The sequence below is a fragment of the Conger conger genome, chromosome 7 (assembly GCF_963514075.1).
Source record: "Conger conger chromosome 7, fConCon1.1, whole genome shotgun sequence".
In the NCBI taxonomy this organism is placed as follows: Eukaryota; Metazoa; Chordata; class Actinopteri; order Anguilliformes; family Congridae; genus Conger; species Conger conger.
Genome location: NC_083766.1, coordinates 6,895,181 through 6,920,031, shown reverse-complemented (window position 1 = coordinate 6,920,031; position 24,851 = coordinate 6,895,181). Strand labels below are relative to the sequence as shown.

The 24,851-nt window shown below is 40.4% G+C and overlaps 1 protein-coding gene across 1 annotated transcript in view; it reads left to right on the top strand.

The window, feature by feature from the left end:
* The window catches only part of LOC133132561 (alpha-2-macroglobulin-like), a 39,379-nt gene that overhangs the window by 12,274 nt on the left and 2,254 nt on the right, over nucleotides 1-24,851 (top strand). The window contains exons 16-34 of the mRNA XM_061248041.1: nucleotides 827-976; nucleotides 1,684-1,789; nucleotides 7,889-8,033; nucleotides 10,891-11,116; nucleotides 11,914-12,040; nucleotides 12,244-12,365; nucleotides 14,023-14,074; nucleotides 14,375-14,458; nucleotides 15,173-15,349; nucleotides 15,560-15,641; nucleotides 16,238-16,394; nucleotides 16,672-16,746; nucleotides 19,244-19,406; nucleotides 19,933-20,123; nucleotides 20,266-20,481; nucleotides 20,688-20,809; nucleotides 21,900-21,990; nucleotides 23,048-23,116; nucleotides 23,878-23,983. Of these exons, the coding sequence (XP_061104025.1) occupies nucleotides 827-976; nucleotides 1,684-1,789; nucleotides 7,889-8,033; nucleotides 10,891-11,116; nucleotides 11,914-12,040; nucleotides 12,244-12,365; nucleotides 14,023-14,074; nucleotides 14,375-14,458; nucleotides 15,173-15,349; nucleotides 15,560-15,641; nucleotides 16,238-16,394; nucleotides 16,672-16,746; nucleotides 19,244-19,406; nucleotides 19,933-20,123; nucleotides 20,266-20,481; nucleotides 20,688-20,809; nucleotides 21,900-21,990; nucleotides 23,048-23,116; nucleotides 23,878-23,983 (2,461 nt within the window). The remainder of the gene's footprint in view (nucleotides 1-826; nucleotides 977-1,683; nucleotides 1,790-7,888; nucleotides 8,034-10,890; nucleotides 11,117-11,913; nucleotides 12,041-12,243; nucleotides 12,366-14,022; nucleotides 14,075-14,374; nucleotides 14,459-15,172; nucleotides 15,350-15,559; nucleotides 15,642-16,237; nucleotides 16,395-16,671; nucleotides 16,747-19,243; nucleotides 19,407-19,932; nucleotides 20,124-20,265; nucleotides 20,482-20,687; nucleotides 20,810-21,899; nucleotides 21,991-23,047; nucleotides 23,117-23,877; nucleotides 23,984-24,851) is intronic.

Here is a 24,851-nt window from a genome sequence, read left to right as displayed (position 1 = left end):
ACATTTAGAATGGCTACCTCAGTCATAAATCTTAAATGTGATCCACCTTCTCAAAAAATTGTTGTTGCTGGCAGTTTACCCTTCATGAAATGTTTACACATTTTAAAGCATTTTGACAATCTTGTACTTTGTGATGCTGTGTTATAAATGTTCAACCATCCTCAACCATCAGCCATGGACAGAAACCCCCCACATTTCCATCACTTTATTAAAAATATAATTGAATGTGTTTTGCAGTGATTCGCGTCACATCCGTGCCCCTTTCTATTTTTTCTTCTCTGCTCTCACTCCAGTCCTTGTTTTCCCTCTCTCCCCATTTTGTGTCTCTGCCCCCCCTGATCCTTATATGCATTTCCTTCCTGTCTTGTCCCAGCTGTCTCTCATTGTCTCTAGCTCTTCCCCAGCACCCACAACTGATTATCGTTTAAGTTTGTTTGTTAGTATATTTAAGCTAGTTTGTCAACTCTGTTTCCTCTGTGTATGCTCTGTTCTGTCCCGTTGTAGCCTCTGTTCTGTTCTCTGTATTTCAGTTTTATGACTCCTGCCTGGCCTGTTTGACCTTTTGTCTCTTCGTATCACGTTTCTGTACCTCTGCCATGTTTTGGTTTGAACCCTGCCTGTTTCTTGGATTATGTTCTGTCTGCCACTTTATCTGCCAGCTTCAATTACCTGCTGCTTTTGTTATCCCTAAGTCTGTGCATGGTTCCTCCAGCCCGCAATTCCAGATTTGATCCTTTTGCCATTATTGCCAGCTTATGATTTTCCTTCTTTCTTCATCCCATTCCCACTTAAATTTTTCTATTTCTGACTATCTGAACTCTTTCAGGTCTATGGGAAGTTGCCCGTCAAGAAGTTGCTTGGCTATCCATATATTCTCCAGGACTGGGAACCCCCTCCCTGCCTTTCCCTTAACCCAGGATACCCGCATATGTTCTCATACCATGGCTATAAAACAGATCTCTACGGCATCTTTGAGGTAAGCATCTTGAATCCTGCATCATGTTGGGCATCTAAATACACCTGCAGCTGAACCAGTTAATAATTGTTTGGTTTGGAATTTGAATGAATTTACTTGATGCCCAACTCAATGTTTTTAGTGGATCAGATTATGTGTTGTATTCCTAAAACAAAATCACGGCATCCATGATAAAAAAATTTGTGAGGTTGAGTAGGAAGTCATAAGTCAAGTGCGGTAAAGATTATATGGCTTGCTTGTGTATGCATGTTAGTTATATTCAAGAAAATAGCAGTACAACATCAGTAACCTGATTAACCACTGTTATTAGTAGTAGTGATATTTCTGCATGGCAAATACTTTACTTGTAGATGTAGTAGTGTAATAGAAAAAACAACCAACTGTCATGACATGCATGCTGCTTGTTCTGAGTAATTGGGGGGAAAGGGTCGTATTCAAAATAATAGCAGTCTGGAGTTTAATTTGAGAATTCATTTTTTCTGTGAAAAAAAACGGGTGTCATTAATTGACCCTTTTATTAAAGAAGAAGGGAAGCAAATGTTTCACAGATTGTTATAAAATATATTTCTTTCTGAATTGCTAAGTAAAATTGGCCGTTCCAAACATTGTTCGGAGGAACAACGTTATTTGATTAATAACTTAATTGGAGAGGGGAAAACGTATCTGTCAATTTAATGACGAATATTTCAACTTTTCATATCTTGAAGGCAGTTGGTGTTAAAGCCCTGACCAACTCAGGCATGCAAAAACCTGTTCCCTGCTTTTACATGGAGAGAAGTCCTATTGGTTCATCAGGAATTGTGCCTGGAGGAGGTATGATGAGCTTTTCTTTTTGCTGCTATGGTACTGTAACATGGGGCGGCCTGTAGCGTAGCGGTTAAGGTAAATGACTGGGATATGCAAGGTCGGTGGCTGTAATCTGTAGCCACAATATGATCTGCACAGCTGTTGGGCGCTTGAGCAAGGCCCTTAACCCTGCATTGCTCCAGGGGAGGATTGTCTCCTGCTTAGTCTAATCAACTGTACGTTGCTCTGGATAAGAGCATCTGCCAAATGCCAATAATGAAATGTAATCTAACATGGTGGTTGAATGTGACACTTGACAGTTGTTTAGGCAACAGTAAATGTGCATAATTTTTCATTCTTAGTCAGTCAGTTAAATGCATTCAAAGCTTATTTGGCCTAAATTTCCCACTATAAAAGCTCACCCAAACCGTCTGGTAATGGGAACTGTCAATTAGCTATGACTGACAGACCGTGCCCCCATTTTCCACACATTGTTGTTGCTTACCATAGCTACCTCCCTGATGCACGCCTATCTTATGAGACTGAATTTTCTTAGTATATGAACTATCAATAGCTAGAGTAAGGATGCTGACTTACACAACTATAACATCCTTATGAAAGCAAACTAGCTAGCTAACGTTATCGATAACCTCACCTTATGTTGAATAAATAGTTTCAGACTCACAGAAGCAGATCTGTATGTGAACCCTTCATTACACATGACGATGGCTGTCCTGGACCACTAGGTCAGAGATGACAGCACACCCGTTATTAGGATCTTACTGGCTCTGTCTGTATTAGATACCAAAAGGCATTCTGGGGCACTTCAGGGGAATGTGTCCAAGGCGGGGCCTGTGGTGGCAGGTGCCCCCTATAAATTTGGCCACCCCCAGAGTGGCACCCCACACGACTGACCTCACCTGCACTGTTCACTCTTCAGTTGCTTAATTTGCGATTGTCCGTCAATTTGCAAATGCACATTTCTAAACTTTGTCTTTGGTGAACATTGCTATTTTTCGGGTATCACGGAGCAGGTGCTGAATTCTGGGAGGGATGTCTGTGAAAAGCACTGTTAGAACAGCCTTTTGGGAATGCACCGTCAAAAGACCACCGAGTGGGCATGGCAGTGATGTTTTCACTTGTAAATTGACTATATTATTTCTTGGACAGTAGAGGTCTATGGATGGTTTCCATCCACACTGATAAGGAAGGCCCTTGCAATGAAAGAGGTTCTTGTGACAGTTTGTTGTGGAGGGATGGTCTCCTAATAAAGCTCTAGGGGTTGGGAGTAGGCTCTATAATTGGATATTCCTGATTTCTTATTTTTTTGCATGTTTGTCACACTTAAATGTTTCAGATCATCAAACAGATTTAAAAATTTGTCAAAGACAACACAAGTAAACACAAAATGCAATTTTTAAATGAAGGTTTTTATTATTAAGGGAGAAAAAAAATCCAAACCTACATGGCCCTGTGTGAAAAAGTGATTGCCCCCCCTGTTAAAACATTACTTAACTGTGGTTTATCAAACCACAAGTTCAATTTCTCTAGCCACACCCAGGCCTGATTACTGCCATACCTGTTCTCAATCAAGAAATCACTTAAATAGGACCTGCCTGACAAGTGAAGTAGACCAAATGATTCTCAAAAGCTAGACATCATGCCGAGATCTAAAGAAATTCAGGAACAAATGAGAAAGAAAGTAATTGAGATCTATCAGTCTGGAAAAGGTTATAAAGCCATTTCTAAAGCTTTGGGACTCCAGCGAACCACAGTGAGAGCCATTATCCACAAATGGCGAAAACATGGAACAGTGGTGAACCTTCCCAGGAGTGGCCGGCCGACCAAAATTACCCCAAGAGCGCAGCGACGACTCATCCAAGAGGTCACAAAAGACCCCACAACAACATCCAAAGAACTGCAGGCCTCACTTGCCTCAGTTAAGGTCAGTGTTCATGAATCCACCATAAGAAAGAGACTGGGCAAAAATGGCCTGCATGGAGTTCCAAGACGAAAGCCACTGCTGAGCAAAAAGAACATTAAGGCTCGTCTCAATTTTGCCAGAAAACATCTTGATGATCCCCAAGACTTTTGGAAAATTACTCTGTGGTCTGACGAGACAAAAGTTGAACTTTTTGGAATTTGTTAGTAAAACAAAGTTTTACCAGGAACCAGTAAGATGACCGTTGTCACAGGAAGAAGCAGATCCGATGTTCGTCATTAGAAAACAGGAAAGTTTATTACAATGAGGAAAATGTTCCAAAGAGCAATGGTGTTTGGGATGTTTTAAAGGATCACATTTGCATATATTCAAATATGTCTACAAATCCAAGTGTAACCTCTGATTGGTGGTAAGGAATTGCGCCTATCCCGAGCACCTCGGATTGGGCCATTCAAATCCTTAATGGTTGTGAGGCCTTGCCCCGCTCCCCCCTGGAGTCCAGTGGAAAATCGCCAGAGGAGGAACCTTGAAACTGATAGCGGTCATATCAGTGGAGGCTGGTGACTTCCAGAATTGAGGAGGCCATTTTTTTCCGCTTGCTCACTTCACTCGCGATGGAATGTTCCCTGTTCTCTTATCTGTCTTTGTGCTGGCCAAAGGCATACTATTTGGAGTGTAAGCTACAGTCAGAAAGTTCTTAGCCTTGTGCCTTCCTGAAGAAATTACATTGCTGTAAGTCTATGAGCCTGCCTGATAATTAAGCTGAGAAATGACATTTGGATGTAATATAAATGCCAAGTGAACATGTGTAAAAGGCAGGAATTTTAATTATGTAGTTAAAAACAATTTTGTTTAGCTTACATTTTTCATTCTTCTACAGCTTCAACATGTAATCACCAATTTAATCAAGTTTAGCATATAAAAAAGATAAGATAACACTTTCTTTATCATATGTAGTTTTATTCAATATATTTAATAGAAAATATGTAAAAATATGGTTCCAGTTGGCTTTATCTAACGTTAACGTTATCCACTAGAGGGCAGCACTCTATTCGTATTTAGAGTGAATTTCCTCACAGAGCAACAATTCGGTAATTTGATATGGAAGATTATTAAATTGACTTGTAATAAAACGAAATGGACTACATTAAAAATAAAACTGTTCAATAAATCCCAAATGGTGTCTAACATGACCTATTGAATGTCATTCTCACTCCCTAGTATCTGGAATCTGCATATCTCCAGCCCAAGATCTCAAATTGCGCTAGAATCTCGCCGACTTCCGAGGTAGTTTTAAGCAAAAGTGTTTGCCAAATGAGGTATAAACTCCAGGGATGATAGCCAGGGGTGTTCTCTAAATTTCCTGAAAAGCACAAGTTGATAGGACACTCGTAGCCACTATGGCGAGTGTTTGTTTGACTGAAGTGACTAGCGAATTCTCAAAATGGCTTCTGTGTTGAATAGGAAAGGAAAGGATAGTTGATTCCAAATGAACCAGTAGCATGTGATTGGACGAACAAAATGTCAATCTTTCAGCCCTGGACACAATGCATGGTGAGGCCAGGCCTCCGTTGCCCACCCATTTTCAGTGATCTGGCCAATCACATATTGGCATGAAAAAAAATGCATTACATTGACTTCTATGAGAATCTCATTTCCTAGGGGAGGCCTGGCCTCCCTTAATACAAACTGATAGGGAAATCTGGCCTGTTGCTTTACAATTGCAATATTGGGTTTTAGCCATGGGAAAATTTAGATTTATGAACAAAACTAAAATAATATGAATATAAAAAATAAAAAATATGTTTTTTGTTAAAATAAATAAATAAAATAAATATATTTATTGTTTTTTTTAAATCTCTCTCTTCTCTCAAATTATTGGGGAGGCCAGGCCTCCTCCACCTCTATGGAGGAGCCTCCACTGGGTCCTATCATATGTGAAGTGGTCCAATACACAAATTTGTCTGTCTCCCAACAGAAGGTGTGTGTCCCATTACATCTGGCGTAAAAGTAACACCGCATTTCAGAAAAAGAACATCATACCAACAGTAAAATATGGTGGTGGTAGTGTGATGGTCTGGGGCTGTTTTGCTGCTTCAGGACCTGGAAGACTTGCTGTGATAAATGGAACCATGAATTCTGCTGTCCACCAAAAAATCCTGAAGGAGAATGTCCGGCCATCTGTTTGTGACCTCAAGCTGAAACAAACTTGGGTTCTGCAGCAGGACAATGATCCAAAACACACCAGCAAGTCCACCTCTGAATGGCTGAAGAAAAACAAAATGAAGACTTTGGAGTGGCCTAGTCAAAATCCTGACCTGAATCCTATTGAGATGCTGTGGCATGACCTTAAAAAGGCGGTTCATGCGCGAAAACCCTCCAATGTGGCTGAATTACAACAATTCTGCAAAGATGAGTGGGTCAAAATTCCTCCACAGCGCTGTAAGAGACTCATTGCAAGTTATCGCAAATGCTTGATTGCAGTTGTTGCTGCTAAGGGTGGCCCCACCAGTTATTAGGTTTAGGGGGCAATCACACAGGGCCATGTAGGTTTGGATTTCTTCTCCCTTAATAATAAAAACCTTCATTTAAAAACTGCATTTTGTGTTTACTTGTGTTGTCTTTGACTAATATTTAAATTTGTTTGATGATCTGAAACATTTAAGTGTGACAAACATGCAAAAAAATAAGAAATCAGGAAGGGGGCAAACACTTTTTCACACCACTGTATATAGCGCCTTCATCCAAAGCTGTACAATTGATGCTTCTCATTCACCCATTCATACACACACTCACACACTCACACACCGACGGCGATTGGCTGCCATGCAAGGTGCCGACCAGCTCGTCAGGAGCATTTGGGGGTTGGGTGTCTTGCTCAGGGACACTTAGACACAGCCCGGGCGGGGGATCGCAACCCTCCGACTGTCAGACGACTGCTCTTACTGCCTGAGCCAATGAGATGACTGCTCTTACTGCCTGAGCCAATGAGATGACTGCTCTTACTGCCTGAGCCAATGAGACGACAATAAAGGAAGTGGAACATTGGTCATTAGACTGGGGACTCCCTGGGCCTCATTTATCAATATTTTCGTAACTCTGTGTGCAAATTTATGTCTGATTGGAAACTCAAATTCAGCCGGGTTTATCAAACAGGAGTAGACAAAGCTTTCTTTCGTATCCACATGTGTACGTTGATAAATAGCAATCAATCGTAAACAAAAAGCTTTTGCACAACACTTATGATGAGCATAAATTGACACCCCTAAAATACCTTGAAAGGACCACGGAAATCAATTTACATTACATTACATTATTGGCATTTGGCAGACGGTCTTATCCAGAGCGACGTACAACAAAGTGCATACCCATAACCAGGGCTAAGTGCGCAGAAAGACCCTAGAGGGAAGTACAATTTCAATTGCTACCCGTACAACAAAGATAAGGACCAGGGCCTATTTTTTTTTTTTTTTTTTTTAAACAACAAATGAACAAACAACAAAGCAAAAGTGACCAAACTTAACTATCCAAATACTGCTTACCTAGCCAACTAAAAATACCAAAACACAAAGTAAATCACAAAGACAACAATTAAGGATCACAGGGAGGTAGGGAGGGATGGGGAGAGGTGCTGCTTGAAGAGGTGCGTCTTCAGTTTGCGTTTGAAGGTGGGGAGAGATTGTACAGTTCTGACCTCAATGGGGAGTTCATTCCACCACCGTGGAACCAGAACAGACAGTAGTCGTGAGCGTGAGGTGGAGGTTCGGAGAGGGGGAGGTGCCAAGCGGCCTGTGGAGGCTGAACGAAGAGGTCTGGCTGGGGTGTAGGGTCTGATGATTTTTTGTAGGTAAGCTGGGGAAGACCTCTTAACTGCTTGGAAGGCTAGCACCAATGTTTTGAATTTGATGCGAGCCATGACAGGCAGCCAGTGGAGGGAAGTAAGCAGGGGGGTGACGTGTGAGTATTTGGGAAGGTTGAAGACCAGACGAGCTGCTGCATTCTGGATAAGTTGGAGGGGTCTGATGGCGGACGCTGGGAGGCCAGCCAAGAGGAAATTGCAGTAGTCCAGGCGGGACAGAACCATCGCTTGGACCAGGAGCTAGGTCGAGTGGGGGGTGAGAAAGGACACTAAATTGTACATTTATTTGTCCATAGTTTGTTTTCTCTTTTCTTCTTTTCCGGAGGTTTTCCTATGCAAGGTGGTAATTTTATACCCGGAGTTGGAGCTGGTCTTGGTGGTAGCTTTTCCCCACAAGTGGCATTCGAACCCGAGGAAACCCTTCGCACGTTCTTTCCAGAGACCTGGATTTGGGACCTGGTACCGGTAGGGTGTGTATCATTAACCAAGGGATCCGTCCTACAAAGTATTTAGCCACACACTGGGTTGATAGATACACCCTAGGATCAATGTCTGACAAGTGCCTTGAGCTATTGATTTTCAGCCATTTACTCTAGGTTATTTTAAATCTTCCTGTTCACTCTTGGATTCAGAACTGTACTTTCCTCTTGGGTCCTCAACGCACTTTATTTGCACTTTATTGTATGTCCCTCTGTATAACAGTGTCTGCTAAATGACTGTAATGTAATGGTTTATTGTCTTCATTCGATTGGTTATGCTCCTGTAATGGTATTTTAAGTCACTCAGATCTAATTGGGATTTTAAAACTCTCATTCAAAAATGTATTCAATATTTCATGTGCAACACTTCTTCACAAAGTTTCTGTTATGCCTTTTGTCCTTATCATAGATTGATTATCTATTCTCTAATATCAGAATTTCCCACGACGTGGTATTTTGGGTTTTTAAAACTCAGATTTGTACTATAAGGAATATGAACACAGGCTTGTACTTTTCAGGACAGTGTTTATTTCTCATTGATCACTCCTGGGTTGCAGTCCCATGTTCCAGACCGTTAAATAATGTGAATAAATCTAGATAGAGGAAAGGATAAAACATAAACCAAATTATGGATTGGTAAACTAGACAATTAAGTGTACAATTTGACTACAAGTACATCCATTTTTAGAAACAATCTTCAGTGTGAACACTCTCAATGCTGAGTAAACTTTGTATGGTGCGACTTGAGTACAGGCGACATAAAGTGTGATTCATCTCCTTCATTCATTTTACATTGACTGTTTGTTACACTGTTCTCTGCGGGATTCTAGTTTCTAGTTCTTCTAGTACCTAGCTATGACATTATTCTAAAAAAATGACATTGTTTGGTAATTTTTTTCATTACTTTTGTTTTTTTTCATGCTAGCTAAGATATGACAAGTCACCCAGTGATGGCATTAGCTGCTAAAGGGACTGTATTTTGCAACAAGTGGAGCCATACCGTACTATTCCGTTGTTTAGCAAGCTAATAATGTTCACAGCTAACTGTCAAAAACGGCTGGCATACCTTATTCACGATCTTTGCGCAAACTCACATCAAAACACCACGGAATTTAACAGGAGGAGGGAAAATCTAATAAAAAAAGAGAAACTTGTAGTCTGTTGGCTGCGTTAGAAAGTGATTGACAACTGATTCCAGGCAGTGACTGGTCAGGTTAATATTAATTCAAGCCTTCTGATTGGTAAGCTGGCAAACTGGTCTGCCGACAATACCCTACTGTATGCTGAAAAGCTTATTGTTTCATGAAGTTTATTCAATTGCTTCCTTAGTGATGATATAAGAATGTTCAGTATGTAGTCTTGACTATTGGCTTTTGATTGAACTTTAATTCTGTTTGTCAGAAATAAGAACAGTAAGAGACATAGGTCAAACAACAGGCTTACCAAAACTGCTTGGAACATAATTCAGAAAAAAGGGAACTCAAATATGGCTCAAATTCAATAGCACATCAATGCTTAAATCTAAAAAGGGTGAGGACAGAAAGGCTTTAGACTTTAAGGGCCAGATTTACATACAAGAAACTGGCAGTGGAAAATGCGGCCTGCGAAGGTGTGTTGGTGCACTCACACTATGCGTGAAACTAACATCTTATCTATGAAGGCTACAGCTCATTACACAATCGGCAAATGGGACTGCCTACTCATCACATTTTTCGAATGAGGCAGATCTTAATCGACACAGTTTAAACTCCTGTTTAATGACAAAATGTGTAGATGTTCCAGCTGTGGCAAGAATGATCATTTCAATTAATCAAAATGGGAAATCGTAATGTAGCAAGCAAGGCTGTGCACAGACATTTTGGGGAACAGGAGCTCAATTGGAAAAAAAAAGGGCACCATCCACCCCCCATGCACCATCCCCAGTATTTTCGCTTCCAAGTAATCTCGCTTCCATTCATTTATGTACCCAATAAATTATCCAGACATGATCATGTTCTACAGATAGTATCCCCCACTACATTACAGCAGCAACCCACACTAACATCAAACACAATTGCGGTGTCATGCAGTGACCTGAGAGCAGTTTTACCTTTTTCGGCACATGATGAATACAATTTAAAGTAGAGCAATGTTGTTTTTTATATTCAACGGAATACATAATCACCCATACTTATAATATCTCCACCCATTATTCATGCAATCATCCCCTAATACATATGCAATAAGGAGAGAAGTGAACCTTGTGATAAATCAGGTAGATGGCAGGCACACTGCTTTGCAGGCCCATACACCTGATACATACGTTGTATGTTTCTGGGGCAGGATGTGTCATATGTGTGCGTACTCGCAAAAGGCTTAGTAAATCTGGCACTTATAGATTTTCACCAGTGCTTAAATCATTTGCATATCTCATGCTATTTACTTCAGTTAATGCCATGGTCTTGGTAAATACTCAATTCTGTTTCTTCAGGTTAAGTTTAATCACGATTCTAAATTAATACGCTGGCCTGAATAAAGTTCCAGAATGCCTGGGCTAATGTTACCGGAACATTTTTGTTCAGGTAATGCAATGCTATACATGGCTAAGTAACCATAGGTCTAGTTACTGGATATTGTCACTGAGTTACCGAGGCAAAAATGTTCAACAAAATATGTGAATGCTACTATTTTTCAGGTTAGCTAACCACATACTGCACTCCCTTCACAACAGTGACACAATTATTTTAATTTTTTAACACTATTCTGCAGGCATAAGGTAGCCAGCTTTCCTCCATGACAGACAAGGAAAGTAAGCACAAATTGACAGCATTTCCTGATGTGCTCAGCACCTTCTCCTCTCTTCTAACAGAGATTCAGGCAGAGTAAAAGTGGAGCAGACCATCCCGGATACTATTACCAAATGGGCAGCAAGTGGATTCTGCAACTCTCCTGCAGGATTCGGGCTGGCCACCAACACAATCCTCACGGCCTTCCAGCCCTTCTTTGTGAGCCTGACGCTGCCATACTCTGTCATCCGTGAAGAGATGTTCCCACTGAAGGTCACAGTCTTCAACTACCTCTCCAAGTGCATCATGGTGAGCCACTGCTCGGTGCACAGCCATGGTTATACCATGGCCCTCTGTGGTCCCGACGAATAAGAGCCACGAAAAACCCCACAAAAGCAGTACATATACTCAGTGAGAACTTTATTACGTAGTTATTAGCACTTATTCATTAGTCGTATTAGTCTTCTGCTGCTGTAGTCAGAACTCTCCTCATATCACTCAGGCTAGCCAAGGTAGGTTCCGTGATAACTGTATGCTAACATTACAGTATTTTTGTTGGAGTGCCATGTGATCGCCTGGATGGGTGGCTGCCCATACACCAGTCTCTGTGTTCAAGGGTGATGTTTCAGTGCCCGTTACCTTCTGGGTAACACAGACTGGAGATGCAGGCTAAACATGTTCAGTGACGTCACTGGATGTGTTTGTTTTGAGAAGTTTAGCCCCATATTTAGGAAACCACTTCACTGGGGAATAGGTTGCAACAAGCAATATACTCTACACCATACAATGGTGTTCATATTTATGAAGAAAACTACTTTAAACTGCTAGTTTAGAGTCATTTGAAATTTCATAATGTGTCATTTAATATTACACATTAAATTAGCATGTGAGATATACTTGTCTGCACAATAACAAATACATTTTTTTAAAGGGATTCATAATAAATTGGATTGCAGTGGCTATTTCAGATCAAGATCTGTCAGCAGGACAAGAGGGGGCACTAGTGAAGAAGAGAAGAGGGCAGGGGAATGTGGCCTCAATGGGCTAACAGACTGTTCTCATCTTCAATTCTCCTTCTTACCATTTGTGTTTATCCTGTTTCACAGGTGCATGTCAGCCTGAGAGAGTCGGCACAGTTCACAAGCCAGCCGTGCGATGGCTGCCAGTATAAGCGATGTCTCTGTGGTGAGGAGAGTGAGACCTTCACCTGGATCGTCACCGCCACCACTTTGGGTGAGTCACAGTGCCCCCTCAGGTTGGCTTATTGTGGGCTCTACACGCGGCTTAACCTTTAGTTTGGAAAATAATACAAGAATCAATTGTTGGTTAGAAATGTGTATCCATGAAGCCAGTAAAATACCCCCCCCCCCCCTTCACAAGACTGCTCCCCTTTCCCCTTGTGGCTTTACATGAGGCTCTATCATACCCTCTCTAAGGTCGGGTGAACATTACAGTAAGTGCAGAGGCCCTGAACACTGAGGAGCTATGTGGCAATGAGGTGGTCACCGTGCCAGAGAGGGGACGAATTGACACTGTTGTCCGTACCCTGCTTGTGGAGGTGAGACACCACACAGCCATCTATGATCTATCTATAATTAAGAACAGACAAAGCATGGTAAGACTGCATTCTCACAAGAATAATACTGCCTCCACTGTCCAGTAAGTCTACAAGTCTTTTTAAAATAAGCAAATCATTAAAATAACAATGAACAATCACAGCTGTAGCTCAAGAACCCAATGTCTGATCCTCACCAAATTTGGTACACAGACGTTGTCCATAATTATGTGGACACCTGTCGATTTTGGCAGGCAATACTCTAGGTGACACTAGAAGATGCAAATAAGTTTAAATTCCTGTTACTCTTAGGGGGCGCTATAGCAGCTATATCATATATGCAGGATTTCAAAGAGTGTCGCTCTTTCGCTGTGGTTAATGGAGAATCCTAAATCCTAAAGTAGATCCTACTCCTTCAGATGAACTACTTTTCTTTAAGAAAGAATGTTGGCAACTATTTCGATTTTCCACCATTTAACATTTTTGGAGAAACAAGATTTTTGTTTCTTCTACAAAATTGATCCAGTTGACAAAGAGGATGCATAGGGTAGCCCCGATAACTCACTTTTTTTTGATGCAGCAAACCTTTTGCCCATGACATGTCAATCAATTGTTATGGGCATGGACATATTTACTAAAACAAATGATTCTGACAAGTTGCTGTATCAGGGGTATCATATTGGTATATAACCAATATCATTCGTAAGGATGACAGTTAATGTCATGCTCTCATGTTTGTTTATTGTTGTTAGTTGTTGAGAATGGATTCATACATTGCAATAATATTCAAAATACTGGTGTTTCTTTTTTCAAGTTCCTCCCTCAGGAGTCTTCGTATAGGGTTCCCCACCGGTGCTCCCAATCCTCCAATCAAAGTTAAAACCACCCAGCACACCAGACTCATTCTACTAGGGACAGACTACATTACATTACATTACATTAATGGCATTTGGCAGACGCTCTTATCCAGAGCGACGTACAGTTGATTAGACTAAGCAGGAAACAAACCTCCCCTGGAGCAATGCAGGGTTAAGGGCCTTGCTCAAGGGCCCAACGGCAGATCTTATTGTGGCTACACCGGGGTTAGAACCACTTGCGTGTCCCAGTCCTTTACCTTAACCACTACACTACAGGCCGCCCCAAGGCTAGGGGCATAAAAACATTGCAATAAATGTTAAACCATTCTGCCTGTACAGCACACTGTTAATAGCAACTTCATTCAAGGCACTTTTATTTTCTGTTGTATTCATTTTACCAACAAATGTTGTAAAATCTATAGTATATATTTTATTTCTTTTTTAAAGATATTTTTTAGGCCTTTTTCAACATTATTGGACAGTATATAGAGACAGGAAGAATGGGGGCGAGAGAGAGGGAAAGACATGCGACAAATTGTCAGACGGTCGGATTCAAACCGTTGACGTCGCAGCTCACAATGAGCATGCGGTCAGTGCTCTGCAGGCTGCGCCACCGAGACACCACCCTATTTCTAAGAAATATTGCAGAGATTCTGAAATGGGAAATGTGTAGTCCTCATATTTACTATTTCATATTTTGTGATGTGCGGATAAGTACAGCTACTGGATATGATACAGGATTATGTTGAGGTTTTAGACATGGTGTGTTTGTGAATATGCCCTGATCTGTGTCTCTTTTTCAGCCTGAGGGCACTGAACAGACCATCAGTCACAATGCACTGCTGTGTCCTCAAGGTCTCACCTTTTCCCTCTCTTCTACAACTGCAAAAATATCCATGCAAAACTGAAACAAATCAAGAACACATTTACATTGTTATTGTAGCATGAAGATGCTCTTTCAAAAAACAGGAAGTTTAAAAATTATCCTTGAATCCTTTTTTCAAATATATTTTTTCATTTATAAAATTTCCCTTAAAGACGTCAATTACATGACTGTGGAATTGTTTCTCAGCAAACTGCTTTACAGTGCAGTGATGGTGGGAAAGCTGGGTGGAGCTCTTGATTCTGTCTGTATGTTGCGTCTCACTCCACCAGAGGGAGCTGTGGAGAAGGCTGTTTCTCTGGAGCTGCCAGACGTTTTTGTGGAGGGTTCTGCCAAAGCCTTTCTTTCCGTCCTGGGTGAGCAAACTCTCCCTTCCTACTCAGCATTTTATGCTTGAAATTAAGTTCTACTTCAGGATGGGCACCTGTCTGACCAGCAAACAAAAGAAATGCAGGTGGTGGTACGACTTGAACCCTCAACATTGGAAACTGACAATATTCAAACTGAAGTGCAATTACCTAAACTTCACTTATACTCCAAGTATGGTAAAGTATAAAATAATACTCCAGAGAATTATTTTTTTATATGGGATTAGTAATTCTTTGATGCTCTGGCCTTAAAACTTCCTTTACAAACTTGGTTTTTGATAGGGGACTGCTAGGTATCCCAAAAAATCCCATTGTTCAATGACGTGCTTTCTATTTTGATGGCCGAAACACATAAAAATGTAATTAATTTTTAAAAAAATTATAATTATTAAGTATATATCTTTTGTTTTTAAAATATATGGAAAAACATATACTATCATATCCTTCATGAGATCAATTATATGAGAAACTATTAAACTAGAAAGAAAAAATAAATTAAGATTAACCCCCCGGACCCTCCAACATTAGTTTAGATGTAATATAGTTTGTTGCATTTATGGCAAGCAATTCTAATTATACCAGTGTGTTGGGTTGCATGGATATGGGTGTGAGCGAGTGTGTTGAGGTTGATACGGGATGACTTGTTGGGATTTTTTGGTATATGAATGTATGTATTGACCAGGTGTCTGCCTACTCTGACAGGCGATCTGATGGGCCGTGCCATGAAGAATCTGGACAGCCTGTTGGCTATGCCATATGGCTGTGGAGAACAGAACATGCTGCTTTTTGCCCCCAACATCTATATCCTCAGGTACCTGGAGACCACAGAACAGCTGACATCGAAGATCAAGAACAAGGCCATTACCTTCCTGGAGAGTGGTGAGAGGGACATGGTTGGGCTCTACAGCTGGTATCTCATTGGCTGGCTATTATATTGTGGAGGGATCACAAGGTTGTCTGACTTGGAAATGTGCTCAGATTGCTTTAACAGCATCCAAGCACATCCACTCAGAGCTTATATGTTTATCTTCTCTGTAGCAATATACAAATGGGGGGGATCAGCTTCTCAGTAATCTCGGTTTTCTGCAGGATATCAGCGGGAGCTGAACTACAAGCATAATGATGGCTCCTACAGTGCCTTTGGAGAGAGCGACTCTTCAGGGAATACCTGGTTAGTCTGAGTGTCCACCTCAGCCTCACACAGAGGAGGGAGTCCCATCACCGCTCTTCACCTGCGCACAGACACAGTGAACACCATTACAGTATGAGCATGCACAATGTGTGTCATTACTAGAGGTTATGATTGTCTCATGAATTTTGTTCCAATCCAATACTTTTGCTCACTAATTGGGTGGTCTGATTCAAAGGGTGATATGTTCGAAATTGTTTAACAAATCAAGATTCAAATTCCGGGAATTAAAAGCTGATGTCTCATGTCCATATTTTGACCTCAAACCCAATTGTCTTCAGTGAGTGGATAGCAAAAACAACCTTGCTGTTCCAATACTTTTGGAGGGGACTGTAAGTCAATATTGAAATGCTTTCTCTAATTTTGCTGATGCTCAATACATACCATAATAACCCCATGCAATGTAGTCTGAATCCATTCAGTCACAATTTAACTTAACTTAACAGTCACTTTAAGAAGCTCTACCTGGCAAGACTCCACACAAAAAATTTGACATTTATCTCCCACCAGGGAGGGTAGTACAGGGTAGTACAGGGTTTCGAAGCTGACATTTGCAGTACCTGTATCTGTGTGTCCAGGCTCACTGCATTTGTGATGAAGTCTTTTGGAGGCGCAACGCGATACATCTTCATTGACCCAGAATACATTACCAGTGCCAAGCTATGGCTCAGCCAGCAGCAACAAGAAGATGGCTGCATAAAGTCTGTGGGGAAGCTCTTTCACAATGGAATGAAGGTGAGCTGAAAGAGAATACACAGAAATGCACACACACACAATCACATATAAGCAGCTGCACAGGCAGTATCTCACATTTGCACAGTCATACCAGCAAGCAAAAAGACGCACACACAAATGAGAGGATGCTCTCTTCCATATTATACAGTAGCTCTCTCCCCCTGGATATGTTCTTGCAATCTTCACGAATCTGCATATTTCATACATACAGTACCTTCTATGTCTGTGTCTCCAGAACTCCCCAGTCTTTCCAATGGTATGTTGTGTCCACTTACAGGGTGGAGTCAGCGATGAGGTGATGTTGACAGCCTATGTTACCGCAGCACTCCTTGAGCTGGGCACTAACAGAACTGTGAGTACTCCATCAAACCTGGACGACATCTGTACTGTATCTGTAATCTAGTGTTCTATATCATGAACACTGATATAGTTGAGGCTAGCGAGGCCTGCAGGTCTTTTCACAGAAGTGATTTGGGTGTTTGATAAGACTTTTAATTGAAGAAAAGAAATAGACATTTTAGAAATGTGTTCAGTTTTTTCTCAGGTTCCCTTTTTCTAATATTACACCCTGTCTAATGACACAATGAAATCATTGTGTGAAAAATACTAAATAATACAGGAAATGGAAATTTCACGAAAGAAAGAAGAGACAAACTTTAAATAAATGAATTTTTAATGGAACTATGTTTTTCAGGTAAATGTATTCTTCCGCTGAACAGCAGAAGTTGGCTGCTAAGCAACGGTGTTGTGAACGTTAGCTATCAATAATGTATCCCCCACTTCACTATCGAAGGCATTAACTTTAAAATTTAATTTAACGTTTGTAGGAATGATGTATCACCTTTGCATTTAACGTTAGCTAGCTTCCTAGTTTACGTTACACCAGACGACACTGACACACACAAGTCATTTGTTTTTGTTGGAGACGTTTATCAGGACACTGCCAGATAACGTGCAGGGATTTAAACTATCGTTATGAGTCATCATTTTCTTCGTCGGGGTTTGGTGTGGTATTTCGATCCGAGGATGTTGCCTAAAAGTTGTATTTTTTTCGTTCCTGCTGCAAATCAAAGGACACTTTAAACTCGCTCACTTTGGTAGGCTACTAAAGGTGTGATCTACAAACGCGAGTAATTTTAAAAGATGAATATTCCCTTTAGCCCTGAGTATGTCGTGGATATTGGCACGGTTGGAACGCAAACAGTACAGCCAAGTAAATTGTTTATCCTGTTGGATACATCTGAAGAGAAATTCCATGTTTTGGTGTTCATACTTGTTGAGAATATGACCTTGTGGACAATCTGATATGTCTTCTCAAAGTGAAAGACTTTGCCAGTCGTTTCATTTTTGGAGAATTTCCAAACATTGTTGATTGGTTCAAATATAACCTTGCTCGTTCCAACGACCTGGCTACTAGAGGCTGCGTTGAAACCAGAAATTGGGAAGGAATATGGAGCTAGTTAGCTTCACTAATTTCATTAAGTAATGAACACAACAAAAGCAAAGTAGGAAAGCTACTTTAACCATGGCTGGGTGTTCATTTCAAGCTCAGAATAAAATGTAAAAAAATTAAGTTAAAATTGAATATGGGAATATACTCTCACTGAGCACTTTATTAGGACCACTCTACTGATACTGGGTAGGGCCTCCCTTTGCTCTCAAAACAATATCAATTCTTTGTGGCATGGATTCCACACAATGTTGAAAACATTCTTTGAAGATTCTGTTCCATGTTGCCGTGATTGAATCCCACAATTTCTGCTGATTTGTCAGCTGCACATGCATGCTGCAAATCTCCCATTCCACCACATCCCAAGGGATTCAGATCTGGTGACTGGGAAGGCCACTGAAGAACACTGAACTCATTGCCATGTCCTTGAAACCAGTCTGAGATTACTTTTGCTGTGTGACATGGTGTATTGTCATGCTGGAAGTAGCCATGAGAAGATGGGTACATTGTGGCCATGAAGGGATACACACGGTCAGCAACAATACTTAAATAGGCTGTGGCATTCAAGCAATGATTTAATGGAATGGTATTAACGAGCCCAAAGTGTGCCAAGAGGACATTCCCCACACCATTACACCACTGCCACCAACCTGGACTGTTGACACAAGGCAGGTTGGGTCCATGGATTCATGCTGTTGGTGCCAAAATCCTACCCTACCATCTGACTCAGCAGAAATCAACATTCATCAGACCAGGCTACGTTCTTCCAGTCTTCAACTGTGCAGTTTTGGTAAGCCTGTGCCCACTGCAGCCTTGTGGTCTTCGGCTGTTGTAGCCCATCTGTCTCAAGGTTCAACATGTTGTGCATTCTGAGATGCTGCTCACCACAATTGTACTGAGTGGTTATCTGAGTTACCGTAGCCTTTCTGACAGCTGGAACCAGTCTTGCCATTCTCTGTTGACCTCTCTCGTCGACAAGGTGTTTTGATCCGCAAAACTGCTGTTCACTCAATGTATTTGTTTTTTGCACTCTTGTATTTGAAGACTATTGTATTTGAAAATCCTGGAAGATTAGCAATTACAGAAATACTGAGCCCATTTTGCACCACCAATCATACCACGGTTGAAATCACTGAGATGAAATTTCTTCCCAATTTTTATGGTTGATGTGAACATTAATTGAAGCTCCTGACCTGTATCTGCGTTATTTTTTGCATTGCACTGATGCCACACAATTGGCTAATTAGATGATCGCATGAATGCGTAGGTGTACAGCTGTTCCTAATAAAGTGCTCAGCAAGTGTTTATGCTATGTGTATATACAATAGTAACTATTAGAATATTAATAGTTACAGTATATTACATCGATTTATGCATTTTAATATTCTTTGTGTGTCAGGATCCCATGGTGCACAGGAGCCTGTCATGTCTGAGACTGGCCTCAGATCAGATCAACAGCACTTATGCCACTGCCCTGCTCTCCTACACCTTCACCCTGGCCGGGGACATTGAAATGAGGACTCGTCTCATTGGCCGTTTGGGCGAAGTGGCCATTATCACAGGCATCTGCCCCTCTCTCTCTGTCAACACTTTCTAGCACCACAGTTTGTAACACCACCACAGGTTGCAGCTCTTCACTGTTTCATTGTCAGAGACACATGCACCTTAAAAACTGCAGCTTGTTTCTTAAGTTTTCAGTGTTGTCAGTTCATATAATTGTGTTCAGGTAGGTGTACAGCAGTGGATTTGCACAAATATCTTAGAAAGATAATTCGCACAATTGCGCACAAAAATGTGACCAATCTAATGTGATCTAAGAGATCCATTTTAATTCAATGTATCTCCCTGATTTCGTTTCTAATGCTATAATCTAGGCATGAATCTAGTAACTGTTTTAATATAGAACATGACGTTACATGAGGAGTATAACATGCCAGTGTTCTGTGTAGTCTGTACCACTATGAATTTGTGGGGTGAAATGTGTGGGTTCATTTATTTATCTCAAAGAGACTTTACCTTGTTAAATGAAGGTGAATAAAATAAATGATGAATAGACAGACGTGTTATGATCTGTGCCTCTTGTTTTAGAACAAGGCCGTCACTGGGAGCGTGCTGGGGCTTCTGGAAAAGGCTCTCTAGCAGTGGAGATGACCTCCTACGTGCTCCTAGCACTCCTCTCTGGGCCTCCCCTTGCTGACTTTGACTTGAGCTACTCCAGCTCTGTTGTTCGCTGGCTGGCAGACCAGCAGAACCCCTACGGCGGGTTCTCCTCCACACAGGTCCTCCCTCTTTTTTCTCTTACATGTATTTCTCTTCTATTTGTTTCTCATTTTAAATGTTTTTTTTTCATTTTGTAAGCCTGCATATATCTTTCCATCCTTTCCCCTTTTCTTCTTACCTCCCTCTTTTTATTCTCATCAGGATACAGTGGTGGCCCTGCAGGCTCTGACACTGTATGCTGCTGCCACCTACAGTAAGGGAGGTGCCAGCACAGTGATGGTGACCTCTACAGGTGGATATAAAAGGCAGTTCCGTGTGGATGAGCACAATAGACTGCTCTACCAGCAGGAGCAGCTGCAGGAGGTGCCTGGAGTCTACAGTATTAAGGCCGAGGGCGAGGCTTGTGCATTTGCTCAGGTCAGCACTGGATTCTGTGGGAACAGTAACTCTGCTGTTATCACTACTGGGCACATTGCCACCTCTGGTACTGGAGTGTAGATTAGTGCTACTATAGATCATACTTGTGATTGAAACAGTCAGGAAACAGCAGTGATGTGTCATCTTGTGACACAAAGGGTGTTCTAATCTTTTCTGTCTTCCTGAAATGTCTTTCTCTCTTTCAGATCTCACTGCAGTACAATATCCCCCCTCCTCCAGACTTCTCCTCCTTCACCATCAACGCCAGCGCATCAGGGGTCTGCAACAGTGCAAAGAAAACATCTCTCACAGTTGATATACTTGTCAGGTGGGGTTTACTTCTGTTCTTGCAGTGATCACACCAGTGGGTCTGGGTTCCAGGTAACATAGTACGTAAATTTAGTAAATAGTACTGAATTTAGACCATACTGTAAGACCTGCCAGTTCCTGGCTGAGGTGTGCATCTGGTATGGACAAAATGCATGCGATCTCCTGTTGGAAAACAGCAAGGTGTATTACGAGCAGCATGTACTGTATATGCTATAGCTTGCTCTACATTATTTTAGGTTCTTTGGACACCATACACACACTTTTTTGTAAATATAAGGAGCTACTAAATATCGGAGAAAACTTAGCTGCTAAAATAAAGTCAAAAATGTTTACACAGATCTCCTGTCCACGGAAAACTGTTATTTGACGTTGATTGAGATAAATATACAAATAAATGGTCAATAAACCTTCACACATATTATTGTAATAATAATAGGAATATACAGTACTGAGGTACATATATAACATCCTGTACAGATAAGATTCTTTCAAAAAATAATTCAATGAAAGGTCCAAAATAAATGTACTGAACATTTTATATTACATTTGAGTAATTTGGCAGAATAATTTAAACATTTATCCACCCTTCGGCGTTAAAACTGCATCACTTCTCTGAGATATAGAACTGCAGGACAACATCGGCTAAAACAATCAGCAGGGGAGGTTGTTCCGACCATGTAGGAGACTTTGGTTGGCTCCTTGCTTCTAATCTCAGACAGCCTTGATCAAGTTATGTAAAAAGTAGTAAATTGCTTATAGTAACATGTTATGTATTTAAATTAAATACAAAAATGTCTCTGTAAAATTAAATATTTTGGAAAATGAATATTTGGGAATCTCAACTGTGTTCTTTTATACTAACACACATACAAAAATAACAGATAAAAAATAAACATATATTTAATAAAGTCGAGTAATAAAGACTTGTGCACAGTACTGTAAGTAGAAGGTATAATAAATCATAACAGGAACAATAAGAATCATAAAAACTATAATAATAATGAATTATTATAAAATGTATACATTTTAGAGCCACTGGCTATTTTCAAAAGTAAGAGAGAAAAGAAACAGCTGGATTTGTTCAACAGGTACAATGGTGGGCGGGAGGAAACTAACATGGTGATCATCAGCATCCGTCTTCTGTCAGGATTCCTCCTGGATAAAACCTCACTCACACTGGTGAGCAACTCTACAAAGCAGAATATCTCTTTAAAAATGTTGGGAATATACACTCACCGAGCACTTTATTAGGAATATTACTTTATTACACCTACATATTAATGTGATAATCGAATTAGTTAATTGTGTGGCAGCAGTGCAATGCATACAATCATGTAGATACGGGCCAGGAGCTTCAGTTAATATTCACATCAACCATCAGAATCGGGAAAAAATGTGATCTAAGTGACTTTGACCATGGAATGATTATTGGTGACAGACAGGGTAGTTTGAGTATCTCAGAAACTGCTGATCTCCTGGGATTTTCACACAGACTAGTCTCTAGATTTTGCAAAGAATAGTGCAAAAAACAACTGAAAATCCAGTGAGCAGCAGTTCTGCAGACCGAACCGCCTTGTTAATGAGAGACATCAGAGGAGAATGGCCCGCCTGGTCAAAGCTGGCAGGAAGGCAAATAACGCAAATAACCATACATTACAACAGTGGTATGCAGAAGAGCTTCTCTGAACACACAACGCATTATAAGTAAGTGGACAGGCTACAGCAGGAGAAGTCTAAAAAATAAGTCATAAATACCTAATAAAGTGCTCGGTGAGTGTATATTTGAAGCGACTATTTTTGTTAAATATTTCTTGTTTACATTGTGCGAGAATATGCATATAACTTCCATTGGTGTTACTATGAGTCATATTCTATTGTCATTGGGGGTATTTCTTCAGGCCTCCATAGTTTATATGAATGATCAATATTGTGTAGCCTACTGCTTTGTGATCATACAATTGTTCAGTGTAAAGGTCACTGAACAACTGCACAGGTGTAGCCTATTCCATTTCTGAGGATATTTTAAGAGCAGTGTCATAGACAGGTTTCATTTTTTTTTTTTTTGCTGGGGGTAGGTGGGGCAGGGAGGCTGGTTGTTGAATTGCAATCAATAGTTCATGGTTTGTGGTCTAAAGTAAGAAAGTACACCAAATAGCAGCTTGTGACAGTGACATTAGTGTAATAAATAAGTATCTGATTTTTAATCATTATGCTGTAATGCACATACTGTCTGCAGCTGAAAGCTAGTCCCACTGTGAAGCGTGTTGAAGAGGAAGAAGGTCATGTGATCATCTATCTGGATGAGGTAAGAGTACGCCACAGAGTTTTGCAGAATAGTGTAGTCTATTCAACTGATACTGGCATTTGTGAAGGTTCAGTTAACATCCCTAGGTAAAAAAAGTGTGGGGGGACCTTGCCTTCTCTGCATTATGGAAATCGAAGAATTGCTTTTATCCACATTTTGTATGGATTGTATGGATGAGCTCACATATAAGGTTCTGACCAGGAACTGCAATGTAGTTGCTAAGTATAGGTGTACCGACCATCTGTGATAAAAAAACTACAGTACATGTTCTGCTCACCATATAGCCGGCTAGGCTTATGGTATGGAAGTGAGGACTGAGAAACATTTTAGGTAATGACATTACGTTTCCAGCAGTGTTTAGTTTGTTAGTGTTGCATAAAACAACACACTGAGACTGCTACGCTTAGGCAAAAACAGTTCTTGAAATGTTATGCCAAAGAAGCTTGATGTTTTACAACAAAACCTGTATTTTGCGATCTCTCGTCTAAGTAAATTTTTCCAAGGAACACAGTGAAAACACCTCCACAATAGAAGGTATTTTCAGTGACGTGACCCCATTTTATATCAGTGAGCATCTAAATACATTCTCCAAAAAAAAAAAAAAATGTATTCAGTGCAAGCTTGCTTTAGAATAATACATAGCATGTGACATTGTTGAATATGTTGACGGGGGTTGTGTATTTTGTAAAAACTTCAATCAATGGACCTCAATCAATATAATAGTATACAAGATACATTCTATGTTTTTGCCTTCCTAACAGCTGGAGAAGATGGCACCCATGATGTACTCACTGACCATAAACGAGGATGTACCAGTGAGGAACCTGAAGCCTGCGGTGGTGAAGGTTTATGACTACTATGATAAAAGTAAGATACCAGTACCTGCTCTCTTTAAACCTCTCCAAATTTACTCTCACATTTCTCCATTCAGGATTAAGGGACCAAAACTGAACTATTGAAGGTGTGCATGCACTCAAGTTTACAGTAAATGTTTTTTTTTTTTTCATAAAATGTCCAGGAAATTTGAGTCTTGCCAGATATTTCTAACATTAGTGTTTTTAGCTACATATTTCTATATGCTGAGAATATAAATTTCAAATGGCTTTTTATCGATCATGTTTGAAGCAACTTTTACATGTCAGTTATTTAGCTAGGACACACACACACATGTAATGCATCTTTGGTGCTTTCCTCTGGATGTGAGCTGCATACACATTCATGAGCTGTGTCTGAGTTTCCCCCACAACCTTACTACTTTTGTTCACCACTTTCATTGAGAGTAAATTCACCCTTACTCTTACTGGAGTTTTCAAACAAAACTTAAAAACATATTGCAGCACAAGGTTGTTCTATGCCTCTCCATGGGACCATATCTGCACCAAAATGAAAAGGAAAATGCAAATCGGCAATTACATTCTATTTTCATTCCATATGTGAAAATGACAAAAAGCAAATGATAATTCAGTTGGTCCTTTATCATTTAATGTTTTTGCGGCACAAGTGACATAAATCACTATTTCCATTATAATTTTCACACGGTCATGCAAAAACTCAAATCCAATTGAATTTGACTGAAAATGAAAATACAGGGAAACAATTCAATATCATTTGATTTATGTCACTCTTGTGCCATGAAAACATGAACATTAAATGATAAAGGGCCAATTGTCCTAAAACAATAAATTGTTCCAAGGTATCTAAAAGCTGGTTACCCAATCAACAGGTTCCCCAGTTT